General features: G+C 34.9%; 5 protein-coding genes and 1 pseudogene across 7 annotated transcripts; 2 read left to right on the top strand and 4 right to left on the bottom strand.

The window, feature by feature from the left end:
• The first annotated feature begins 436 nt into the window (after positions 1 to 436).
• On the top strand, positions 437 to 2896 carry LOC104711982 (uncharacterized). 3 transcript variants are annotated; one of them, XM_010428769.2, is made up of 8 exons: positions 437 to 532; positions 621 to 807; positions 915 to 1176; positions 1287 to 1469; positions 1567 to 2215; positions 2301 to 2407; positions 2487 to 2546; positions 2648 to 2896. In XM_010428769.2, the coding sequence occupies exons 2-8, from the start codon at positions 634 to 636 to the stop codon at positions 2656 to 2658; spliced, it is 1446 nt and encodes a 481-aa protein (XP_010427071.2). In that variant the 5' UTR covers positions 437 to 532; positions 621 to 633; the 3' UTR covers positions 2659 to 2896. The 3 variants fall into 3 exon arrangements, with proteins under 3 accessions (XP_010427071.2, XP_010427072.2, XP_010427070.2); XM_010428770.2 differs by lacking the exon at positions 2487 to 2546 and having other exon boundaries at positions 529 to 807; XM_010428768.2 differs by having other exon boundaries at positions 529 to 807; positions 2487 to 2800.
• Positions 2872 to 4864, bottom strand: LOC104711983 (fructose-1,6-bisphosphatase 1, chloroplastic). Its single transcript, XM_010428771.3, has 4 exons — positions 4216 to 4864; positions 3838 to 4065; positions 3206 to 3712; positions 2872 to 3082 (listed from the first exon to the last, which is right to left on the bottom strand). Exons 1-4 carry the CDS (start codon positions 4648 to 4650, stop codon positions 3011 to 3013), a joined length of 1242 nt encoding a protein of 413 aa, XP_010427073.1. The 5' UTR covers positions 4651 to 4864; the 3' UTR covers positions 2872 to 3010.
• LOC147938990 (B3 domain-containing protein REM20-like) lies at positions 4800 to 6982 on the bottom strand (annotated as a pseudogene).
• A 4326-nt stretch (positions 6983 to 11308) lies between these two features.
• LOC104711981 (uncharacterized) lies at positions 11309 to 13057 on the top strand. Its single transcript, XM_010428767.3, has 3 exons — positions 11309 to 11638; positions 11770 to 12090; positions 12676 to 13057. The coding sequence occupies exons 1-3, from the start codon at positions 11572 to 11574 to the stop codon at positions 12837 to 12839; spliced, it is 552 nt and encodes a 183-aa protein (XP_010427069.1). The 5' UTR covers positions 11309 to 11571; the 3' UTR covers positions 12840 to 13057.
• A 266-nt stretch (positions 13058 to 13323) lies between these two features.
• Positions 13324 to 16310, bottom strand: LOC104711980 (serine/threonine-protein kinase BSK6). Its single transcript, XM_010428766.3, has 9 exons — positions 15758 to 16310; positions 15444 to 15652; positions 15196 to 15331; positions 14971 to 15104; positions 14776 to 14881; positions 14583 to 14668; positions 14093 to 14449; positions 13889 to 14002; positions 13324 to 13782 (listed from the first exon to the last, which is right to left on the bottom strand). The coding sequence occupies exons 1-9, from the start codon at positions 15840 to 15842 to the stop codon at positions 13531 to 13533; spliced, it is 1479 nt and encodes a 492-aa protein (XP_010427068.2). The 5' UTR covers positions 15843 to 16310; the 3' UTR covers positions 13324 to 13530.
• Positions 16311 to 18627: 2317 nt separating this feature from the next.
• On the bottom strand, positions 18628 to 21470 carry LOC104711979 (phosphatidylinositol:ceramide inositolphosphotransferase 1). Its single transcript, XM_010428764.3, has 11 exons — positions 20848 to 21470; positions 20678 to 20767; positions 20298 to 20384; positions 20130 to 20198; positions 19962 to 20042; positions 19800 to 19871; positions 19657 to 19717; positions 19469 to 19571; positions 19246 to 19388; positions 19054 to 19160; positions 18628 to 18973 (listed from the first exon to the last, which is right to left on the bottom strand). Exons 1-11 carry the CDS (start codon positions 20878 to 20880, stop codon positions 18902 to 18904), a joined length of 918 nt encoding a protein of 305 aa, XP_010427066.1. The 5' UTR covers positions 20881 to 21470; the 3' UTR covers positions 18628 to 18901.
• Positions 21471 to 21506: the final 36 nt, after the last annotated feature.

The raw sequence follows: 21506 nt of genomic DNA, 5'->3' as shown, positions 1-21506 counted from the left end.
AACAAAATTATATGTCGGTTTGAGTTCACAAATGAGATGTTAGGGTTTAGATTTCACGATTAGAACAAAATTATATGTCGGTTTGGGTTCACAAATGAGATGATTAGGGTTTAGATTTTACAAGTAGAACAAAATTATATATCGGTTTGGGTTCACAAATGAGATGGTTATGGTTTAGATTTTATATATGTCGGTTTGGGTTTATTAAAGAACGGTTTAATTTTTTTAATTTTATAATAATATATATAGATTTTATTTCCTCATTTTATAATGGAGAGGTTACCCAACCCAAGTATTGTTCAAAATGTAATTATTGAAGCGAGCGAGCACATAATGAGATATCTAATAAGAAAAAATAAATAAATCAAGTACAATTAATTCTAATATTAGATTATCCACAGAATTCTAAAAACATTTCAAGCTGCCGCCAAACACAATCTCCCGGCGAAATTTTTAAGAAAACGACACCGTTCAAGAAGGAGCGTTTTGAAAATCTCCCGCTGCTATGTTTTGTTTACTATACTTTCTTCAGGTCTTTTCAGCTTCGCTCTCTCTCTCTTTAATTAGCCTTTCATCATCTCCGTCGTCTAATCTAAATTAGGGTTTTCAATTTCATTCAGAGAAAAAAGAGCCATGGGAAAATCGAGCAGATCCAAAGGATCGCGAATCATCGGAAAAGGTGAAGTTACCCCAACTCAAATTGCGTTTATCGTCGATCGCTACCTCTTCGACAATCGATTCACTGAAACCCGAACCCTCTTTAGATCTGAAGCTTCCTCTCTCATCTCTAACTCCCCACTTCGCCATGTACGTAAACCTATAAAAAAAAACCCTAAAGTTCTTGATTTTGTTTTAATCTGTTTGAAAAAATTGGGTTTTTAATTTATTTGGGGATTTTTTTTCGATAATTGCAGGTTCCGAATAGTTTGATGACTCTTGATGATATGTTGAACGATTACGTATCTCTAAAGGAGCAGAAGGTGACTATTGATCAGGAGAGAGTGAGATTGGATCAGGAGAAGGTTAGGGTTCATAATCTGTTACAGGGGATGCAGAATGTGATGAATTCTTACAACGCCTCCCTCACCGCTCCTCCTCCTCCTCCTCCTCCTCCTCCTCCGGCTACAGAAGCTCCGGCTTCTCTACAGAAAAATCAAACTATCTCTTCTTCTTCAGGTTTGCAGATTTTGTTGTTTTTGTTTAGCTGGTTGTAATTTGGAATGATTAATTACTTGGTTCGCCTGGTTCAGATCTTGATCTTGTCATGTGCTACACATTATTTTCAGGCTTAACTCAATACAACAAAACTCCAAATGTTATGTCAGTGTCATTGCTTGGTAACAAAAGAGTAGATTTTGGGAATTTTTCTACACCTTCAACCACTCGGTCTATAACCGGGAAAAGAAAGGCTCAAGCTTCTTTAGGAGCTCCTCCTGTAACTAGGAAAGCTCGTATTACAACAGCAAATGGTATGTTTCTATATGCTTACCAGGTTTATTTAACTTTGATGTACTTGCCTTTGAATTTTCCAGTACTCTTGAATTATGTCTTTTTTTCTTGGTCCAGGGACTAATAAGATCACACAAACTGATAAAGCAGCTAACAATTTCTCATCCCAAACTCCATCTGAAACAGTGCCATTAGCCAAAAGCTCTGCAACTACTGAATTTGTTGGCCATGGGTCGAGTGTGGTGAAGTGTTTGTTCAATAAGCCTGATTCGTTGGCTCCTTCTAATTCAGCATGCCTCACGACACCACAAAAACATGCTTCTCCTGGGATTGATAAGTCCAACAGTCCACAGAAAGAAGTTAATCCTACAAACTGCACAATTGTTACGAAGGAGAAGTTCACAATCAGCCCTCTCAAGCAGATTACTTCTTATTCAGTGGAAAGAAGTCATCTGATTTCTTCTTCTTCACCGGTCAAGTCTAACCTGAAGATGTCAAATAAGAGAGACCATGTGAAAGGAAAGCTCAATTTTGATGACGCTGATACACTAATGTGCTTAGAGGCACCTGCCACTGCAGATTTGGTTTCAGCTTCTCCATCCGGGTCTGAGCCAGAAATTGATTTATTTGACATGGACTTTTCTAATTTCTTGGGTGAAAACTACAGCCTCTCGGAGCTACTAGTTGATTTTGATCTTGGTTGTGAAGGAAGTACAAATCATTGCTTGCCACAGGCCTCAAATGCACCCATTGAAACTGTTTCAGGGTAGGTGGTTAGTTTTGTAGGATCATCTTTTTTGTAATTGGCTATTATCTTGTGATGTCTTCTTATACGCTATTCTACATCACAGGTCGTCTCCTGAATCAGGGGGTGTTAATCTCGAGTCTAACCAGGCCTTTTTGGAATATACATCAACTGTGACTGAAGTGACTCAAGGGAAAGACATGAACAGTCAAGGTGAGTATTTTCTGGTCTGCATTTGATTACATATAATACATTTTGCCCTTTTCACTCATTATTGATGCTTCATTTGCAGGAAATGATGCCAAGACCGTTGCAAACTCATTAACACAATGCAATCATATCTCGAGTCCTGGTACTTTTGCTTACTCATTCTCCCAATGATGTGATCATCCTCGAGATTTTTAAGATGTATTGATCCTCTCCCTTACTCAAGCCATTCTTCTCTTCACGCAGCCAAGTGTTGAAGGCAGAGAGTGACATTACAGATGACTGATTTTGAAGACTAAGCTGTTAATTTTTGTAGACCACCAGTGCAAGATCCTCTGCTTTTGCCCTAACTATGCTGTTAGTTTTTTAAATGATCTGTGAAATATGAAAATTCTATCTCATTTGGTCGCTCCTTATTAACTATTAGTACATGTAAGTTGTATAAATTAAACTTGTTCGTTTTGGCTCTATAGTATAACAGCTGGTTTCTCTCTATTCATATCGACAACAAAATAGGACTTTTCACCATTTATGCATCTAGTTGCATGTACCATGTAGTCAGAAATTGGCTTACAATAGATATTAAATGCCTTATGTTTGGTACAAGAGTCAAGCCAAGTACTTCTCTAGCTTCTCCACTTCCTCTGTGCTTCCAATGTACAGTGGCACCCTCTGATGTATCTGTGTCAGGTATTACAAACATAAGATTAGTCTGTTCTGTTGACACCAATCTTAGACGTAAGCTTAGCAGTAGGGTAAGCATAAGAATCTAATGGAACCAAAAATCTATTTGATTTAAGTTACCTCGGTCGGTTGGATATCTAGTACTCGCTGGTGTCCATCAGACCCTTTTCCTCCGGCTTGTTCAACGATGAAACTCATTGGTGCACACTCATACAAAAGCCTAAGCTTTCCATTTTTGCTCTTTGCGTCACGAGGGTACCCGTAAATACCACCGTACAACAAAGTCCTGTGAAAGTCTCCGACCAAACTTCCAATGTACCTTGCGGAATAAGGCTTCCCACTTGGACCAGGGTCCTTGAGAGAATCCATGTACTTCTTCAATTTATCGTCCCACATCTGGTAATTCCCTTCGTTGAAAGAGTAGATTTTGCCGGCTTTCGGGATCTGAATGTTTTCTTGCGTAAGAACAAACTCACCGTACATTGGATCGAGCGTGAAGGAGAAGACGCCCTTGCCTAGAGTAAGAACGAAGATAACTGAGCTCGAGTACATACAGTAGCCAGCTGCTAGCAAGTTGTTCCCTGGCTGGCACACGTTTACAATACACCTTTGTTCTTCTGATCCAAGCTGCAACAACATTATAAGCCAAAGGTCACCTAATTTTTTACATTGTATCTCTATATCTCCTAAACTAAAAATCAAACCGTACATTAACAAAAATATATGGAAGTGAAAGGAAGAGAGTAGTATACAGCTGCGATATCTTCGGAGTCGTCGACAATACATTCGTCATTGGGGCTGTAGATACCGAAGATAGAACCGGTAGAGACAGCAGCGTCAATGTTGGAGGAACCGTCAAGAGGGTCAAACACAACGACGTAGTTACCAGAGTAACTCTCCTCCACTGCTACTGGCACGTCTTCTTCCTCTGACGCAATGATCCCAGTTCTTCCACTTGATCTTAAACAGTTGGAAAACACCTGCACACACCACACACCACTCAATCTTTAAACTATGGTATTTATGTCTAGTAAACTTAAATTAAGTGGTCTACATTAGCAAGTTAACATATTAAAAAAGCTAACAAAAATAAAGTCTATTTTAATTAACTTAAAGCATGTGTGACCGACCTCATTAGAGATGACGTCAAGCTTCTTCTGATCCTCTCCCTGAATATTAACGGCGCCTTGAACTCCGGTAAGATTAGAGATACCGGCACGTTGAACAAGTGAAGCGATCTGCTTACAAGCCATGGATATGCTCGACATCACTATAGTCAGCTCTGCATCTATCTCTCCTTTCATCTCTTGTCTCAACAACCAGCTCGTTAACGTCTGAAGCTCGTATCCACTCTTCTTCCTCACAGCTGGTTTCGTCTCCGCATCCGCCGCCACAGCCATACACCTCACTCCACCACCAACATGATGATGGTTTCTCACTCGTTTCCCATTGTTGGAGAAGAGAGATCTCGGGAAGAGGATTGAAGTCTGAGATGATGGCGCCACGTGGCGTGAGCTTGAGATAAGAAGGTGAGACGAAGACGTTGTTGCGGCAGTTGCTGCCATTTTTTTTTTGTTTGCTGTTTTGTTTTGAAAAGAAAAGAAAAAAAAGATGGGAATGGTTTTTGTTTTGGTGGAGGGAGGAGAAGAGAGGATCGGGATATTTCGGATTGTGAGGTGGACGAAGGATTCGGATTCATGTGGGTTCTCTCTACTTATCTTCTGATATGCCACGTGGCTTTGCTCTTACGGAACCTAAAAACATTAGAAAAGATAAAGCATATGGCCTTATTTGTAAAGGATTAGTAGTAAGCTGATGTAGCAATAGAGTTGGGCCTTATGACAATTTTCTTAAAAAAAAAAATTGTCTTAGCCAACCCAAAGGATGGTGGATATTTAGTAGGCGTGGGTGGACGTATAAACCAAACTAAACCGAGGTAAATTGAGATTTGATGACAGATCAACCAAACCAGTTGTAAGAAAAGAAGATTTTTATGCCAAGAAAGAAAACATTGTTACTCTTGTTTTGGAATGCGTTTGTTACTCTTACTAACTTTGGCAAAACAACATCGTTGTTCCCTTTACAGTTTCTGCTCAACCTTCTTCTTACACCAGTGGTAGGCACACTCTTCCTCTCCTCTGAAATGTTTTGAGATTTCTTCTCATCTTTTTTGTTTAACGCTTGAAGAAAACAAACGGCGTTTGTGACTAGAAGCTTGAGCTTCTTACCTACTGTCTCAATGTCTTTCCTTATTCAATGACTCAAATCAACTCGTACGTCAAAAAACATAGAGTATTCAAAGTTTGTAAGGTCAAAACCGAAATCAGTTCAAAACAGAAATTAGTTCCAAACTTCCAAAAAATCAAAGACTTTTTACTTTTCCATTCAGACTTCCAAGTTCTAATTTTTTGAGTAAATAAAATCGAATTTTAGATGAACCATACTATTCATTTTGTTCAGTTTATACAACCGCAAAATAATATCAACCGATAGAAAAGAAAAATACCAAGGGACACAAGGATATAACTTGTAGTTGGTTTAAAACATATTCAGCTTCATTCTAAGCCCTACCAAGGTCCCTTCTTCATCAATGTACTTGACAGTTTTACCAAACTTAAGGTCATTTTCTTTCAAAACATTGCCTGGAATCAACTGGCACAAAACAAAACCACCACAACATGTAAAAACCATATTGAAAGTAAAGAGAGAAAGTAACTGAATCTGAAGTCTTTTGTCAATTTTACCAGTTCATAAATCCTCTTCTTGAGGGTAGTTGGAAAGTGTGGATTAGTTAGCGCTTTAATGTCGACGTTCCCTTCAAAAAACTGAAACAAAACAAGCTTAACAATACTAGTTTTTTGGATTAAGTAATGACGTTTAAATCACTTTGAAAAAAGACTATCACACCTGCAGCAGCATCAGATTCAGTCTCTTCCTCCTCAAGTGGTTGAAGACTCTGGCTGATATTCTTCATCTTCACCTAAGCTAAGGTCATAATCAACATCCATTGAAGGTTCTTCGTCTTCTTCTGCTTCAGAATCAGAACTAGAACCAGAAAGCTCTATTGTCTCTGCTTCAACTATGGTCTCTTTACAACTCAAACGATCGAACACACTAACTTCAAAGGTTCGGTTATACCATCGTACACGATCGAATGTCAAGAACTCTCCGTCCACAAGTTCATGGTCCTGTGCAAACTTTGACCATCCAACTGTAAAATACACACCGTCACGTATTTTCGTCATGTTCACTGTCCAATCTCTTCCTCTAGTGCCTTGGAGCTTTGCTGTGTTTGGGAATGGGTCAGCAAGGAGTTTGATGAAAGACAAAGGAATCACCTGATGATCCAAACACATATATGTTAACTTGTTATAACTGAAACCAAACAGAAATCACAGTGTCTTAGTTTAAACAAGCGTATTAACACACATTAAACTGTCATAAAAGCCATCGAGTCTCTCTGTTTTTCAAGTTTACCAGCGACAGTTTTAACCTATGCTTTATTTAACAAGAAACAAAGGAAAACAATCCAAAATTTGTTACCACTCGCAGCTCATTCTATCATTCCGGTTTCATTACAGTTTATACAGATTCAGCCTAACTGCAAACTAACTAAAAGATTCAAAACCATAAAGCGCAACTCTCATTTTGATACTCAACTTTCCTAAAAGGTTGAGACTTTTGCAATTTTGCTACTACGTGCAAATGCCTGAACAAGGAGAAGAGATAGAGAAAAGTCACAGAAAAAAACAATAAATAATCATCTAAAGCTTTAACAAAAATCAAGCAACCAAGGCGAAGATCAGAATGAAAGAAATGCCTGGGGTAGTTCTCCCAACCCATAGAGAGAGCAAATGTATTGAGAGCTAGCTTGGAAACGCACAAGGGAATCCACATACACCTACCCAAGAGTGTCAAGGTTGCTGCTTCAAAACTAAATGTACAACTGTTAGAACAAGATAGACGACTCTGTAAAGTTCACCTTCATCCTCGTTTCAGTAACCAAGGCGGGTTGATGGAGATGTTAGTCATTTGTGTGAAGGGCCATTGCATGAGCAATAAGGTCAACAGTCTTGCCATCAAAGAGTTGATTCAGGGCCCCTTCTCTTCTTTTCTGATGGTCCTAGACGGTTAATAGGCACAGAAATTACCACTAGGGGATCTGAAATCACCAAGGATAGTGGGTGTAAACAACACTACAAGAAAATAGTGATATTGCAATATTGAAAATTGTTGCTGTATGCCTACATATAGTTGCAAATATTGAATTATAATGAAGGCGCAAACAATTTTACATAGTTGCTGATTGAGCGTTGCAAATTACAATTGTCGCATGGACGTCGTAATATTTGCAATGAATCAATTTGTCGCATAGACTTCATATTAATGCAACAATATTTTTGTAGCAGATTTTTCATATAATTACAACCGGCTTGCAACATTAAATTGTTGTAAATCATTGCTACACAAAACATATAAGAAATACCGTTGAACATTTGCTATATATACTGCAAGATACATTTATTACAAAGATTTTTTACGTTGACATGCATAATATGTTGTAAATACTCTTGCAACTAATATTTTATATTACTATAATATTATACAGTAAAACCTCTATAAATTAATAATGTTGGGACCAAAATATTTTATTAATTTATAGTAATATTAATTTATCTATAAATTAATTATTATTATTTTATAGTGTAAATTATTAACTTATAGATATATTTTTCATTGTTTAAATTTAAAAAAATTATGAATTGAGATAATTTTAGCAAAATAAAATTAGAATTGCGGATGTTGTAATTTTTATGGTATTGGAATTGAATTTGAAATATTTAGAAAACATGATTGAAAATAAATTACAAATACTATAGAAAAATTAACTTATACATATGACGTACATGAATTCAAATTTATGAATAAAAATATTAATTGTCGTATTTTATTAGCCTATCAAACTATCAAAATATAAATGATGCGTATTTAGAAATTAAAAACTTTAAATATTTTATATTTCATTCTAACACAAATAAAAAACAGCAATCAATATTATATGGAGACATAAACTATGATATATTTTCCATTTTATTTTCCAAACCTATGAGTTTTGATTCTTAATGAAAGAAAAACTTTGATTCTTAATTATTTAAATATTATAATCAATTTATATATTAATTTAATAAAATTTAAAATATTATGAATATGTAAAAAAAAATACTATATAATGTGGTTATAAAAAAGACATGTTGGAATTAATAAACTATTATTAAATATGTGCTAACACGGGTTAAATCCTTATTTTATTATTTGCTAACACTATAAATATTATAATATTTGACATATTAATCATTTTGTTTTACCTAAGATTGTGTAAGATAATTAATTCATTAGGAAAAATATGACTTAATCACATCATATAAATGACTTATTATGCATTTAGATCCCTTATTTTTTTGTTATAATAATTAAAAATCGAAATAGAATCTCAATCACTAAACAAAACAAACTAAATATAATAAACAAATGGTCATATAGTATATTACAGGTTAAAAATTTAATATAAACATTTAGTCGCACAAGCGGCCAGAAAATTAGGTTAGTTCTCTATTTATAAAACATCCAATATTTAATAAAAAAATATAATATAAAATATAAATAATAATAAAACTATATCAGTTATATATATAAAATATAAATAATAAAATTAGGTTAAAATCTAGTTATTTACAAAACTGAAGTAAGTTTATATATACAAAGAGGAAAGTCTAATTGACATATTAGAGTATTTAGTGGTGTGATACTATAATTAAGTCCCGAAATATACTGTATGTGATAAATGAGAAATGAGAAATGAGAAAATAAAGGAACGGTACAGAGAAGTCAGTTATATGTGCCAATTGTAAGTGATATTATTATTTAATAATAAAATTTTAATGTTTAGCAAATACTATACGTATGTAACTGATCTGTTTTTTTTTTCTTTTTCGTTTGTAGTCTCGCTACTGATAATTATTATAATATATTATATTTTAAAATATATATTTTTCTTCGTATTTTATTATTTATTGTTTAATCTAAACCTGAATTAAAACAAAATTTGATTCTAGTTTTGACTCATATGACCCGAAAACCACATAAAAAAACAAAGTATACTTCTTAGTTCTACTTTTTTTTTTTTTTTTCCAAAATAGTTCTACTTTAATTTCAATATTCTTTTCTGTTAAGTTTGCAAAATATATATACTAAACTTTATTTGGTATGAAAACTAAAAATTAAGCATTGCAATCGTTGATTTTTTTTTGCTAATTTGCAGCAGTTTTTCACATGTTATAAAAAAATTGCTAATTGGTCACAAAAATTTGCAACGATTGTTTTTTATCGTAAATTTGCAATGACTTTACAATAATATTGTGATGTGTATCCATCATTAAAAAAAAATTGCAAAATATGTTACAAAGTTGAAATGAACAAACATTTTACAAAATTTATGTTGCAATATTATTTTTTTCTTCTAGTGCAGAAGGAAGTAGACACAAGTATCCAAGTCAGGTAGTCTTCAACCGCGAGCTTCAACCAAACGAAGCAGCATGTGTCTGGCTTTACACCTCCACTGGCCAACATCAAGGAGGATGAATGTGGCGCCGTTATTCTGATAACGCATTGATCTTATGTTCCCAAACTACCAATACCAATATTAACATAACTATATTTTAATTCTTTTTGTTAGTTGTGATTCATTTCTTTGTGATTTGTGGAAATGTAAGCAAAGTCCTTTTTGTTTTTAATGTGTACGTAATACGTACGTTCATAACTTTATTCGTTGATGGTAGAATATATACATATATGAAATTATGGCCTACTGGAACTTAGGCCGCCTAGCCAAATCCAAATGATTAATTACTCTTACTTCGTCATTCTATAAAAAACAATAACATGAGATTTTAATTGTATTATTTACCTTAGACCAAAAGATACCCCCTTCATAAATATGCAATTATAAACTCAAAAAAGTTGATGGCTCTATCAAAAAAGTAAAGCGAGTTGGATTAAAATTGATGAATGCAATTTTAGAAAAAGTCATCAGAGATTCATGTTGGCTGTCGCCTGTCTAATCGATGTAATGCATGGTATTAGGAACAAATTTTTTTAAATATTCGGGGTGATGCTGCATCAAAACAGAAGTATTCGTGTACGTTAGGACAACCAATTAATGGCAGATTTATTAGATTTTTTAATTATATTTTAGATTCATTGCACTTTTTTTTTTCTCCTTTCTATTTATTTATTACTGATGTGTTATTTCACCACAGTGTAATGAATTTAGGATGAATTCTTGAGTTTCCAATTACTACAAAAAGTTATAGCTAGATCTCGTATATATGTTAATTTTTGTAATATGTAGTAAACACAATTAAATAGTATCAAGAAGATTAAGGGAGATAAATAAAGCTGTTGTAAATTTACTCTTCTATCATGGGTTTAGGCACAACATATATATATATATATATATATATATATATATATATATATATATATATTTTGGTAATTACAACATATATTGATTGACAAGTAACAATTACTGATAAAAAAATATTAAAGTTTAAATAAATGTAAAATTGTCCCTCAAATTATCTTGAACTAACGCGTTGAGTCAAAGACGGACGTGAAGACATGTATTGTACGCACGTCGCTTTGTTTCCAAGAAACCCCCTCACCATAAACAAAAATTCTTTAATTAGTACTGCAATGACAATGATAATCCAACTAAATCTTTTACAATTGTTTTAAAACCTTTTAATTACGTTCCCCCAAACATTAAATGATTAAACAATAGTAGTATATCATGTAGACATTTTTTATTTGTGATGGACTTGCTAAAAACCTTCTGCTTGAAAATTTGGTTCATTTGTAAAATTAGTCGGACGCTACAGCAATCCACGCACATAGTTCCAATATAAACAGAATGTAAAATACCCTACTTCATTATATCGTCGATAATGCATAGCAGCAACTCAATGATATATAAATAATCATCTTAATCCCGTATTCAAACTTTTGCAAACCTTTGAACGTTCAAAGTATGCATATATGTATCGATTATATTATAGAAACATTTTTTACAACATATATCCTGATTCCTGACCAAGCACCTAACACAAAGAAAAAAAAAATTGCAACTACTATGCAAAATGTAATCTTTACTTCTGACAAAAATACAATTCTTAGTATTATAGTAATTAACACCATATATAGAGAATGTTATAAAGAGAGAAAAATAGGAAATACAAATCATTTTTATATATACACACTAAAACTCCACAACATTCCCTTCAACATATACGCGTCCTAGCTATTTCCACGTTCTCTCTTATATTACTCTTTCCCCTGAAAACATCAAAGAGGTTCAAAATCTTTAACCCCTAAAAATCAAAAAACAAGGAGAAAGAGAAGAAGAGAGAAGAAAAGAAAACTCAGAAGCAATGTCTTATTCTTCCCTCAAATTGCCAATCTTTCTCATTCTCTCATCTCTTCTCCATGCAGCTTTAGGTATGTTACAAACACATATATGTATGATGACGGATTTAAGATATACTATAGGAAGATTAAAGCCTTTAATCCTTATCATGTGAATCTTTGTTACCATTCTTATGTTTTTTTTTTTCCTATAATTTTTGTAGGCGAAAACATTATTTGCGAGAACCTGCCAACGAATATGTGCGCGTTCTCAATATCAGCTTCCGGGAAAAGATGTTTGTTGGAGACGGCTAATGTCGCCGGAGAATACACTTGCCGGACTTCCGCGGTTGACGTGGAAGGGATTGTAAACCACGTGGAGAGCGACGAGTGCGTTGCCGCTTGTGGGGTTGATCGGAAAACCGTAGGGATCTCGTCGGACACATTGATGGAGGCAGGATTCGCCGCTAAGCTTTGCTCGCCGGATTGCTTGAACTATTGCCCTAACATTCTTGATCTCTATTTCAATCTCGCCGCCGGTGAAGGTACTATAATCAATATTCCCTTTAGCATTTAAAATAATATTCATGCATACATGATTATACGAATTGCATACGTGATGAAAATATTTTGATGTACAAGGTCTTCTTTTGTTTTTTTTAATTTTTTGTGCTTAGACACATGTAATGTGATTTAATAATGTGATTCTAGTTTCTTTCCAACAAGTTTTGTTGAGAAGTTCATACTTTATTTTCCAATATATGGAAAAATGTATTTACCAAAGTAAGAAATTTTTCAAGGAATGGCCGTAACTAGAAAAAGTGTTAGTTATGGTCTTTAACTCTTTAATCTTTATCATGGCTTATTAATGAAGTAAGAATCATATATTTGTGTGTTTTGGTATAGATTCGTCGAGTTTCTTACACATGCATTCGAAACTCACTTTCATGTTTTTTTTTTTAAATTTCGTATCGTCAAAGCAAGGAATTTTTGTAGCAGCTATAGATGGTTATGCTTCACTTAACATTAAATAATAGCGATTCTCTTTTTTATTGCATCCTATTATATGATTTTAGGTTGGTAGTAAATAAATGAACCAAAGATGTAACGTACCAATTGACTTCATGCAGGTGCATTTTTACCTGATCTATGCGATGCTCACCGGATGAATCCTCACCGTTCGATGTTGGAAATCCTCAGCTCCGGTGCCGCCCCAGGCCCTGTCTCCGAGGTTGCCCCAGGCCCTTCATCCGAAGACGTCTCATCTCCTGCTCTAGCTCCGGCTTCTATGTAAAATGTTTTCGTTAATTCCACACGTGTGTGTTATACTTTATATTTAATATTTCGATTGATGATCCATGTATAATGGACCGTATCTTACATTTTCTATGATTTGATGCGATATATCATCAATTGATTCATATGAGAGAAGATGATACAGAGTGAGTGAGTTTGAATTTTTGTATCTGTTTCTTAGTTAACATTTTCCAATATAATAACAACTTTATGAAACCATTGTTTTGTTTTCTTGTAACCTTTGTTTTGTTTTCTTGTTCTATAAATATAAGTATGCCATGTGCATGTGTTTCCCTTAGAATCATTATCGAAGTTACAAAACAATACCATGCCATGAGATATTTACCTTTTTTTTTTTAATTGATAAACATATATAAACATACAATCAACTTTTTTATAAGTTTATTCTCATCTGAATGCCAAATTTCATAAGAATCAATGGAAAATAACTGATTGGTAAAATGGACAAAGCCTGCAAAAAATTACTCAAAGAGACCTTCCCATGAGGCACATACATAATTAGAAATAACAAGGCATCACCATGATTCGGAAAATAAATACAAAGAAGAAGAAGGCATCAAAAGTATATGCATATATATAGATAGATACACCCACATATGTGTGTATGTGCATATAGAGAGAAAGAGGGAACAAAATAAGCCTATACAAAGCTTTCGAAAACGCTCTATTTAGCAGCGCTTGTTGTTAGTCTTCTTAGCTTCCAATGTAGTCCCGTCCTTAAGAGCTTGCTGAGCATCGGCTTCCATACCGAGCTTGAACAAGCAAGCCGCTTGAAGATACAATGCGGTTGGCCATTCTGGAGACACAACCTGTGCCTGCAATGCATCAGTCAGAGCCTCTTGTGCGTTCTCGTTCATCAGATATGACAGGCAGCGCCGTGCGTGAACCGTTGGTGATACCATTGTTCCTCCATCTATGAACTACATCATATAACAAACCAGTCATTTGAATTAGTGACAGACATAGCTTATTTTTGTATATTTAATCCACATGTAAAAGAGGTCATGTTGCATTTGTAGATATTACCTGAGTGTAGCAATCGACTGCTGTTGTGAAATCTTTGGAACGGAAAGATAAGTCGCCTTGCTTCTTTGAATTGAGAGATTCCTGCATCTGGTTGGTCCACATTTGAAAGGAGAGCTGCAGAAGAAGGTAAACAAAATCATATTCATAACAAGTCTCTAATGCAAAACACTAAGCAATGAGCAAAACGAAGGAATAAATTAAGACCTCATTGGCAATTCCTTCATCGTCCTTGTATCCAACCTTGTTAAGTATTTCATGTATGGCTGTAAGATCCACTCTTAAGCATGCATCACCAAAGGGTGTCAAAGAAAGCGAAGGCTCTTCCTCAGCCTCTGTTTCATGGGGGATACCCATAAGAACATATGAAGCTACATCAGATTCCTTCTGGAGTGTGGCAAGTGAAGTAACGAGAGATTTGACATTTGGTCTTTCACGAGCTTCATACTGCAGACAACGTGTGGCTAAGCGTACTAGCTCAGTTCCATCTTCGTTTGAGAAATGACCCTCGAGTGCAGAATCCATTAACATTGCACAGTTCTTTCCCCTGATTAAGTCGAGCGCCTGTATACAAGCAAACGTTAGAGAGTCACTGAGAAAGAATGAGGCAGGATAAAACTATCCAGCAGGACACAATGAACCAGGTCCTACATTACATCTAAAGTTTGTATATCTTTTTTAATAGTAGAGGACCTACATGGCTCGGTGGAATATGTTTTCCACTCATGAGATCGAGCAAAACGGTTCCAAAACTGAATACTACACTCTCTGGTGTAACTCTACCTGGCACAAGATGAACAAAGTTGATTTAGCCTTGGGAACTTTGTGCCCTGAAACATTTTGGAAGCTAAGGGACATATATATAAACATGAAGCAGAGAGAGTTTTTACCCGTTCGCAAATACTCTGGAGGAGTAAATGCTAAGTTTGTGCTATAACTCTTCCCATCTCGACTATTTTTCATCAGTCCAAAGCAAGACAACCTCGGATTCCCATCCTGTAAACCAACAAAAGATAAACAAATTTTACAACTTCAAATACAAAATCACTCAGAAAGATAAGGAAAGATGGAATCAATATATTCACCTTGTCAAACAAAACCCTGTAAGCATTAAGATCATGATACAAAGCTCTCCCTTTATTACTACAGTATTCCAAAGCTTGTGCTAAACACATTGCAACTCTTAACCTCATCGCCCATTTCATCGGATGATTCTCCCCTACAAAACACACAACACATCCGATCAATTTCATCAACAAGACACTATACAATCTCTCATGAAGAAACCACATTTTCTCACTAGTACTCACAGTGGAAAAGATGCTTTGCAAGCGTTTCGTGAGGCATAAACTCAGCAACAAGCAATCTCTCTTCTCCTTCGTGACAACATCCTATCAGATTAGCCAATCTATCACTCCTCAAGCTCCCAACAGTTTTCGCTTCATCCTAAATCAAACAAACAACATTTTCACCAGATTTAGACCACACAAAAACCAAATCTTTGCAAGAGATTAAAACCGATAAGAGGGCATCAACATAAAGGGATTTTCAAAATTACCAAGAACTGTCTATGATCAGCCCAAGCGAGGCGATTGAAGCGTTTAACAGCGATCAAACGACCATCATCAAGCCTTCCCCTGTAGACAACGTTAGGAGCTTTCTCGCCGTGTTCTGATACAATGTTATCTGAAGAGAAACCTCCAGTAGCAGATTTAAGCTGCTCCAATCTGAATTCTTTAAAACTCGGCCACGATTTGCCTCCATTTTCTTAACCAAGGAGAAGAATGATAAAACACAAATCAGACGACAAAACCCTCAAAATCAAACACGACAAAAAAAGATGAAACCTTTGTTGGGAAAACAGAAGCAGACCGAGATCAGGAGATTCGAGAACTGAAGCGGATTTGAAGTGAGAAGGGAACAAGCAGAATGAGAACTTAGAGCAACGAGCTCCCATTTGAGAAAGTGATCAGAGACTACGGTGCAGAATCAAGAGAGAGAAAGTCTTTGAGAAATCGAAACTATACGAAAGCTGTCATTGTTTTAGCACACCGAAAAGTTGAAGTCTTTATCGATTTCGAAATGGATACAGAGAGAAAGTCTCAAGCTTTCTTCTTCTTCTTCTCGGCGTTTTCAGACTTCTCTCTACAAAGAGAATTGTTTTTTTCTTTTTTTTTGTTCTTTTTCTAATTAATATTTAAATGTTTTTTTTATATCCGAAAGTTGTTTTTTTCCACAAAACTTTGCGCCTCTCTCTTTTTAAACTTTTTTAAAATTCCTTTTTTCATTTGTTTTGTATTTTTTGTATAAATTTCATTTGTTTTTTTGTATACTAGGGAATCTATTTTTCTAAATATGAAACATAAGCTAAATAAAAATTATAGACATGAATGTATAATAATAATTTTATGAAAGAGTATAGTATATGCCCACATGAAAGAGATCAAATCAAATAATAGAGGTGAAATTTTCATAGCGAATCGCTTTTACTATTTAACCGTTGAAAGTAAAAAAAAAAAAGGCACAAAAAGCAAAAACACTTTTTATTCATGTTGAAACCGCGTGAACTTTCATCATTAGACCCATATTTTGGCGATTGATTGACTTTTTTTAAGTTTTCTTTTTCTAGCAACTGTTTTTTTTGGAGTATTATTATGAATTCATACTACTTTTTTAGTATACAGATCTTTTATATATTCCTTAAAGATCTTTCAACTAGGACCTAAAAAATACTCGTAAAAGCGTATGTTAAGGTTGTTTAGCCAATACTAACGGATGTACAAGACAATAACTATGAAAACACTAATGGTTGACTTGACGTTACATATCTTCAAGTTGAGTTTAATAATTACCACTAAAAGTTTCTACAATCTTCAAACCAGCAGAATGATCAAATCTTGGAGATGTGTGATATGTATAAGGGCCGCCCGGGAAAATATTTAGCATGTGTCGGTGTTTGCATTCGACACTTCTATTTTTGTTTTTACTGTGTCTTAAGACATCGAATCTCTTTGGATAGTAAACTTTCGTACTCGTTATATATCTTTGGTTCAATTATCAACAACTTTTCACTGATTCAAAAGTTGTCGTTTTTGGAGAAGAAATGATTTACAAAATTACAAATGGTTGATACACGTTATCTCCATTTCTGAAATATTTGGAAATGGTAAAGATAAAAATATGACGTAGTTTAACCCAAAAGAAAAAAATGTACTAGTGTATTTTAAAATTGTCTTGTTCTGGGCCTTTCTAGCTCAGCTGGGGAGATAGACAAATAATTGCTTGAGGACATATAAAAATTAACTATGTAGTTTAGGGACGTTATTTACTGCATGTGTCATGTGTGTGTTGGTAAAGCAGCCGTTACATTACTTATCCACGTTGTTAAGTACTACTATTCGATTTGTCAAAACATTAATTAAAAAAAGGTTAAAAAAAAAAAATCAAGAACTTCATAAAAACACACCATATCAAGACAGTTGGTACAATGATAATGTCTTTGTCTTTCTGCATTTGAATTAATGATTTTACTACCCATATATATGACACCGAAGGACCCTCTTTTTATCATACTCACTCAAATACTACAACTGACAATACTACTACACACAAAAAAAGTGAAGAAAGAAACAGTTTTTTTTGCCAGCCAAATTAAAGGTGCAGCATCATGACTGCATGAAAAAGAAATGAAATTACTCGTTCCTTTGTGAAACATTGAAACAATTAATTTTCATTATCATCATTGCAATTATACCAACCATATAGTATATGTTTATGATCATATGTGTGCATCGCTATGTCAGTGGTATTCCTATCTTTTGCAGCTTCTAAACGAATATAGATTAGCCAATCGTCAGACGCCAAATAATCTTTGAGAATATGACACCGAATCCAAAGAAACAATATCTAACCACAAAAGAAGCAAAATAAAAGGAAGACAACATCGACTTTACCAAAATATTTGCATTCAAGCCAGTGGGTCCATGAAATTATTCGATCGGGTAGGGCACTAAAAAAAACAAACTTGATAGTATTCTATAACCTTCTTTAATAAATCCACTGTCAAAAATATTTCAGCATCTCTAAACACAAAGTGATGTTTTGGACCATCAATTACCATGTTTTATCTTACATACTCTTTTCGTATATATTATTCAATTAGCATGTTCTATGAAGTTGACACCCCATATAATATTATACTGATCATTTAACATCGGTTACAGCTTCATTAATGATTCTCAAAAATAACCGACTCTACCGTAACGGGAAATATAGTAATTCGAAACGGTTATAGAAGTCATTCAAAATATCCAAGAATGAATACATATTGGTTCGTTGGAAGTTTTGGGACTATCTAGCTAGCTAAATTGATTTAAGTATGAGCACCGAAAAAAATGTGAAAGAGAAAAAGAAAGAGACAGAGAGGGTGACAAAGTTAAGTGTCGTGAGAAGAAGATGTAAAACATGTGAGCCCACATGGGATGTGCCTTTGACCACATTCCTTACCGACATACGCCACGTTCCCCTCTTCCCTTAAGCTCTCTATCACGATTCCTATACTTTCACCCCCCAAATGTTTCTGTTTGTTTAAACGTCACCCCCAACTAATATTATTCTCCACTTTCATGAGCGAACAATTATATATGATTGTTATTTGGTAAACGGCTCTAAATCGCATCAAGATTCAAGAGAGTTACAAAATAGCGATAGAATGTTTCATAACTGTAGACAACACAACAAAATCAGTCCCAAATTCTAATTAGATAGTAGGTATAGTCATCGTCCCAAATAGGCAGTGGTTGTACATCTAAGTAAACGTTGATGAAAGCTAAAATGGCTACATTGGTGTTTTTGGTTATATTTTCATCATTTATCAAAAGTGTAAGATCCCTAACAAACACATCAATTACTTGACAAGCAAGGAACTGAGAATATACAAACTGCATCGTGCTCTATCCTTGATCAATAGTCATATCATCAAATTTACCAACGATCAACAACCCGAAAACTGAGCTCTCATGTGCCATTGGTATTGTTATCAGTGTGACCTCCATTGCTGTCTTTGACATTCACTTGAGCCCTCGGTCTCTGAAAGAACAAATGGGTCAACATATACACATCTATTGGGTTTTCAACCAGACATAAAAAACCCTAATTCAGATACCTACCCTATCTGCTGGATCAACACCGTTCCCATTCAAGAGTTTGTGATTCTCTTCTTTGGTTCTGTCTTTCGTGGTGACAGGGAGCAACACCGTTGTTCGATCATGCAATTCTGTTTTGAGAAACCAAAAAAAAATCAAATGAGAAATATTTGTGGGTTTCTGCAAACTAATTTCTCAAGTAAAAAGAAAGCAGACCTGGTAATTTGTTGTCAAGAAAGAAGACAACCAAGTTCACAGTATACCACGCAACAACCACATCGACTGTGTAATGTTTACGGGACGCAATAATCAAGAGGCTTTGCAAGATGGCAATGACCCAACCTAACAGCTTTATGAACCTGAGAGAGCATTTACAAGACATTATGGAAATGATCTTTCCTTTATTGTTTTATGACACATGACTAGTGAAACTTTGTACCTTTTAGAACCGTATTTCTGGTAAGTGCGGACAAAGACTAGTGTGAATATCATGTGCGATGAGAAAATCAGGTCTCCACATCCGTATATCACCCCACGAGGAACTAATAAGATCAGCGTATTATCACATAAGAAGAAAACATACATAAAAAGATATGTTGAAGGAAGGGGAAAATGCTCAAAACTCACAGTTAAGCAAGAGCACCTCAAGAACGTTGTGTGGCCTTGGCAACCTGGCAAGCTCAGAGCCCTGTATGTAACACAAGAAACACATGAATGCGAATTATAAATTAGGGTCCCAGTCGTTGTATAGATATCTGTTTAGTTTATACCTCTCGACAGTGATAGTTAGGGCCAGGAAGCTGAGTCGAATAGAATGTTATAATACGGAGAAACTGACAAGCCTGTCAATGGAAAAATTGGCAAAAAAAACATCAAGAGGTAAAACCTTTGAATTGTATTGATTTACTTAGCTAAAGGTAAAGGGTACTTACAACTAAGAAGGCGAGAACCCTGCACCATATCAAAACAGTGTATATCTTCTTGCTTTTCACAATGAAAGGATGGAAAGTCCACTGCAAGGCGAAACAAACCATTCATATAACGGCTGCTTAGTCAGAACAGAACCAGAGATGAATATTTTGTATCTTGAGGAAACTCACCAGGAAAAATGAAACAAATACACAAGTGAAGACAGTTTCACTTATGTAGCCTTTATCTTGACCAAGCTCCTAAAATACAAAAAAGCGAACAAGAGCATACATATGACATATATTCTGAAGAATATAAGGAAAGGATCAACCAAACGAGCTGAAGTAATGGAGACAAACCGGAAGAACAAAGAAGCCGGAATCTTGAAGCGTTGGTCCTGGCCGGTGAATATAATGAACTCCCCTAGCAGCTAAACCATGAATATACTGCACATAACAGATGCATTCAAATAAGTTTCAAAACTAACACCTAATCAACTCTTAACTGAACCAAAGAAACCAAAGGAGACATAAACCCATAGAAAGAAAAAGAGGGTAATTTCAAGTCTTGTGATTTAATATCTCCCAAGGCCTAAAGTTACTATAGGTATAACAAACCATGACTGTAACCCCTTCTTCTACTTTTAAGAGCAAAAAAGGTGTCGAATTCAAATAATATACGAAGCTCAATTACAGAGGTTGAAGGTATCAGAAAAAGTGAAATTAAAAAGATGGGAAACCTGACAGAGAAGACCAGCAAGAAGGTATTTCCAATTCTCAGCAAGGAGACCAATCTCTGTCGTGATTTCCGAACACAATCTCTTCCATAGCTACAAAAAAACAAAGAGCCAAAGCCAAATTACTCAAACAGAGAAATCAGAATGAGAAAAGAAAAAAATAAAAGACGAACCTTGGAAGCTTCGCGGCGAATGTAAAGGTTCATTATATTCTTCTTTGTTGCTTACACACTTTCACTTCCTTATTACTACTTCAGACCCCAACAGTTCGTGTCAACATCATCAAACCAAACCAAAACACCCAACAAATTTTAAAATATTTTTACCACCTAATCTCTAATTTTATCTATCTGATCGGAAAAAAAAAAAAAAAAATCCCAGGTTCGTGAATCCTCCGAACCCAAGTCTGGACAGACGCGGGTGATTGATTGAAGATCGGAAAAAAGGTTGAAACGAGAACGACGGCGACACCAAAACTTGAAGAGATCAAAAGACGAGAGTGAAGAATCTAAGAACAAAAAAAGATTTTTCCTTTAAGCAGGATCTGAGACGACGATGATAACCCAAAAAGAAAGAAAGGAAAAAATAAAAAAGCCCTAAAAACAAAAATTTCTCCGTTGCCCCCAAAAATCTCTGATACAAGGCAAAATCAGCGTTTTTAAGCATCGTTTGGTGTGTACGATATAAAACGCGAGTTCAACACGGACTAAACGGTTGAAACTTTATTTTAAAAAATAAACATTAGTGGCGACTTTTATTAATTTCAGGTAATCTCTTTTATTATTTAACCCTGAGTGGTTGTGGGTGGAATTGTTATCATTTATTTCATGTA

Source organism: Camelina sativa, chromosome 9, assembly GCF_030686135.1.
Source record: "Camelina sativa cultivar CO46 ecotype springtype chromosome 9, ASM3068613v1".
Lineage (NCBI taxonomy): Eukaryota > Viridiplantae > Streptophyta > Magnoliopsida > Brassicales > Brassicaceae > Camelina > Camelina sativa.
Note: the sequence above shows the minus strand (reverse complement) of the source record. Positions and strands in the feature narration are given on the sequence as shown.

What these genes read in the sequence shown, in the direction of transcription:
- LOC104711981 (XM_010428767.3), top strand. Translation starts at nt 11,572, where the DNA reads ATGTCTTATTCTTCCCTCAAATTGCCAATCTTTCTCATTCTCTCATCT. An exon ending in TCTTCTCCATGCAGCTTTAG is followed by an intron (nt 11,639 to 11,769) that starts GTATGTTACAAA and finishes TAATTTTTGTAG; the next exon opens with GCGAAAACATTATTTGCGAG. An exon ending in CAATCTCGCCGCCGGTGAAG is followed by an intron (nt 12,091 to 12,675) that starts GTACTATAATCA and finishes GACTTCATGCAG; the next exon opens with GTGCATTTTTACCTGATCTA.
- LOC104711982 (XM_010428768.2), top strand. Translation starts at nt 634, where the DNA reads ATGGGAAAATCGAGCAGATCCAAAGGATCGCGAATCATCGGAAAAGGT. An exon ending in AACTATCTCTTCTTCTTCAG is followed by an intron (nt 1,177 to 1,286) that starts GTTTGCAGATTT and finishes CATTATTTTCAG; the next exon opens with GCTTAACTCAATACAACAAA. An exon ending in CCCATTGAAACTGTTTCAGG is followed by an intron (nt 2,216 to 2,300) that starts GTAGGTGGTTAG and finishes TCTACATCACAG; the next exon opens with GTCGTCTCCTGAATCAGGGG.
- LOC104711979 (XM_010428764.3), bottom strand. Translation starts at nt 20,880, where the DNA reads ATGAACCTTTACATTCGCCGCGAAGCTTCCAAG. An exon ending in TTCGCCGCGAAGCTTCCAAG is followed by an intron (nt 20,768 to 20,847) that starts GTTCGTCTTTTA and finishes GTTTTTTTGTAG; the next exon opens with CTATGGAAGAGATTGTGTTC. An exon ending in TGAGGTGCTCTTGCTTAACT is followed by an intron (nt 19,572 to 19,656) that starts GTGAGTTTTGAG and finishes TGATCTTATTAG; the next exon opens with TTCCTCGTGGGGTGATATAC.
- LOC104711983 (XM_010428771.3), bottom strand. Translation starts at nt 4,650, where the DNA reads ATGGCAGCAACTGCCGCAACAACGTCTTCGTCTCACCTTCTTATCTCA. An exon ending in TTGACGTCATCTCTAATGAG is followed by an intron (nt 4,066 to 4,215) that starts GTCGGTCACACA and finishes TGGTGTGTGCAG; the next exon opens with GTGTTTTCCAACTGTTTAAG. An exon ending in ACTCCGAAGATATCGCAGCT is followed by an intron (nt 3,713 to 3,837) that starts GTATACTACTCT and finishes ATGTTGTTGCAG; the next exon opens with CTTGGATCAGAAGAACAAAG.
- LOC104711980 (XM_010428766.3), bottom strand. Translation starts at nt 15,842, where the DNA reads ATGGGAGCTCGTTGCTCTAAGTTCTCATTCTGCTTGTTCCCTTCTCAC. An exon ending in TGCAAAGCATCTTTTCCACT is followed by an intron (nt 15,105 to 15,195) that starts GTGAGTACTAGT and finishes TGTGTTTTGTAG; the next exon opens with GGGAGAATCATCCGATGAAA. An exon ending in AACATATTCCACCGAGCCAT is followed by an intron (nt 14,450 to 14,582) that starts GTAGGTCCTCTA and finishes GCTTGTATACAG; the next exon opens with GCGCTCGACTTAATCAGGGG.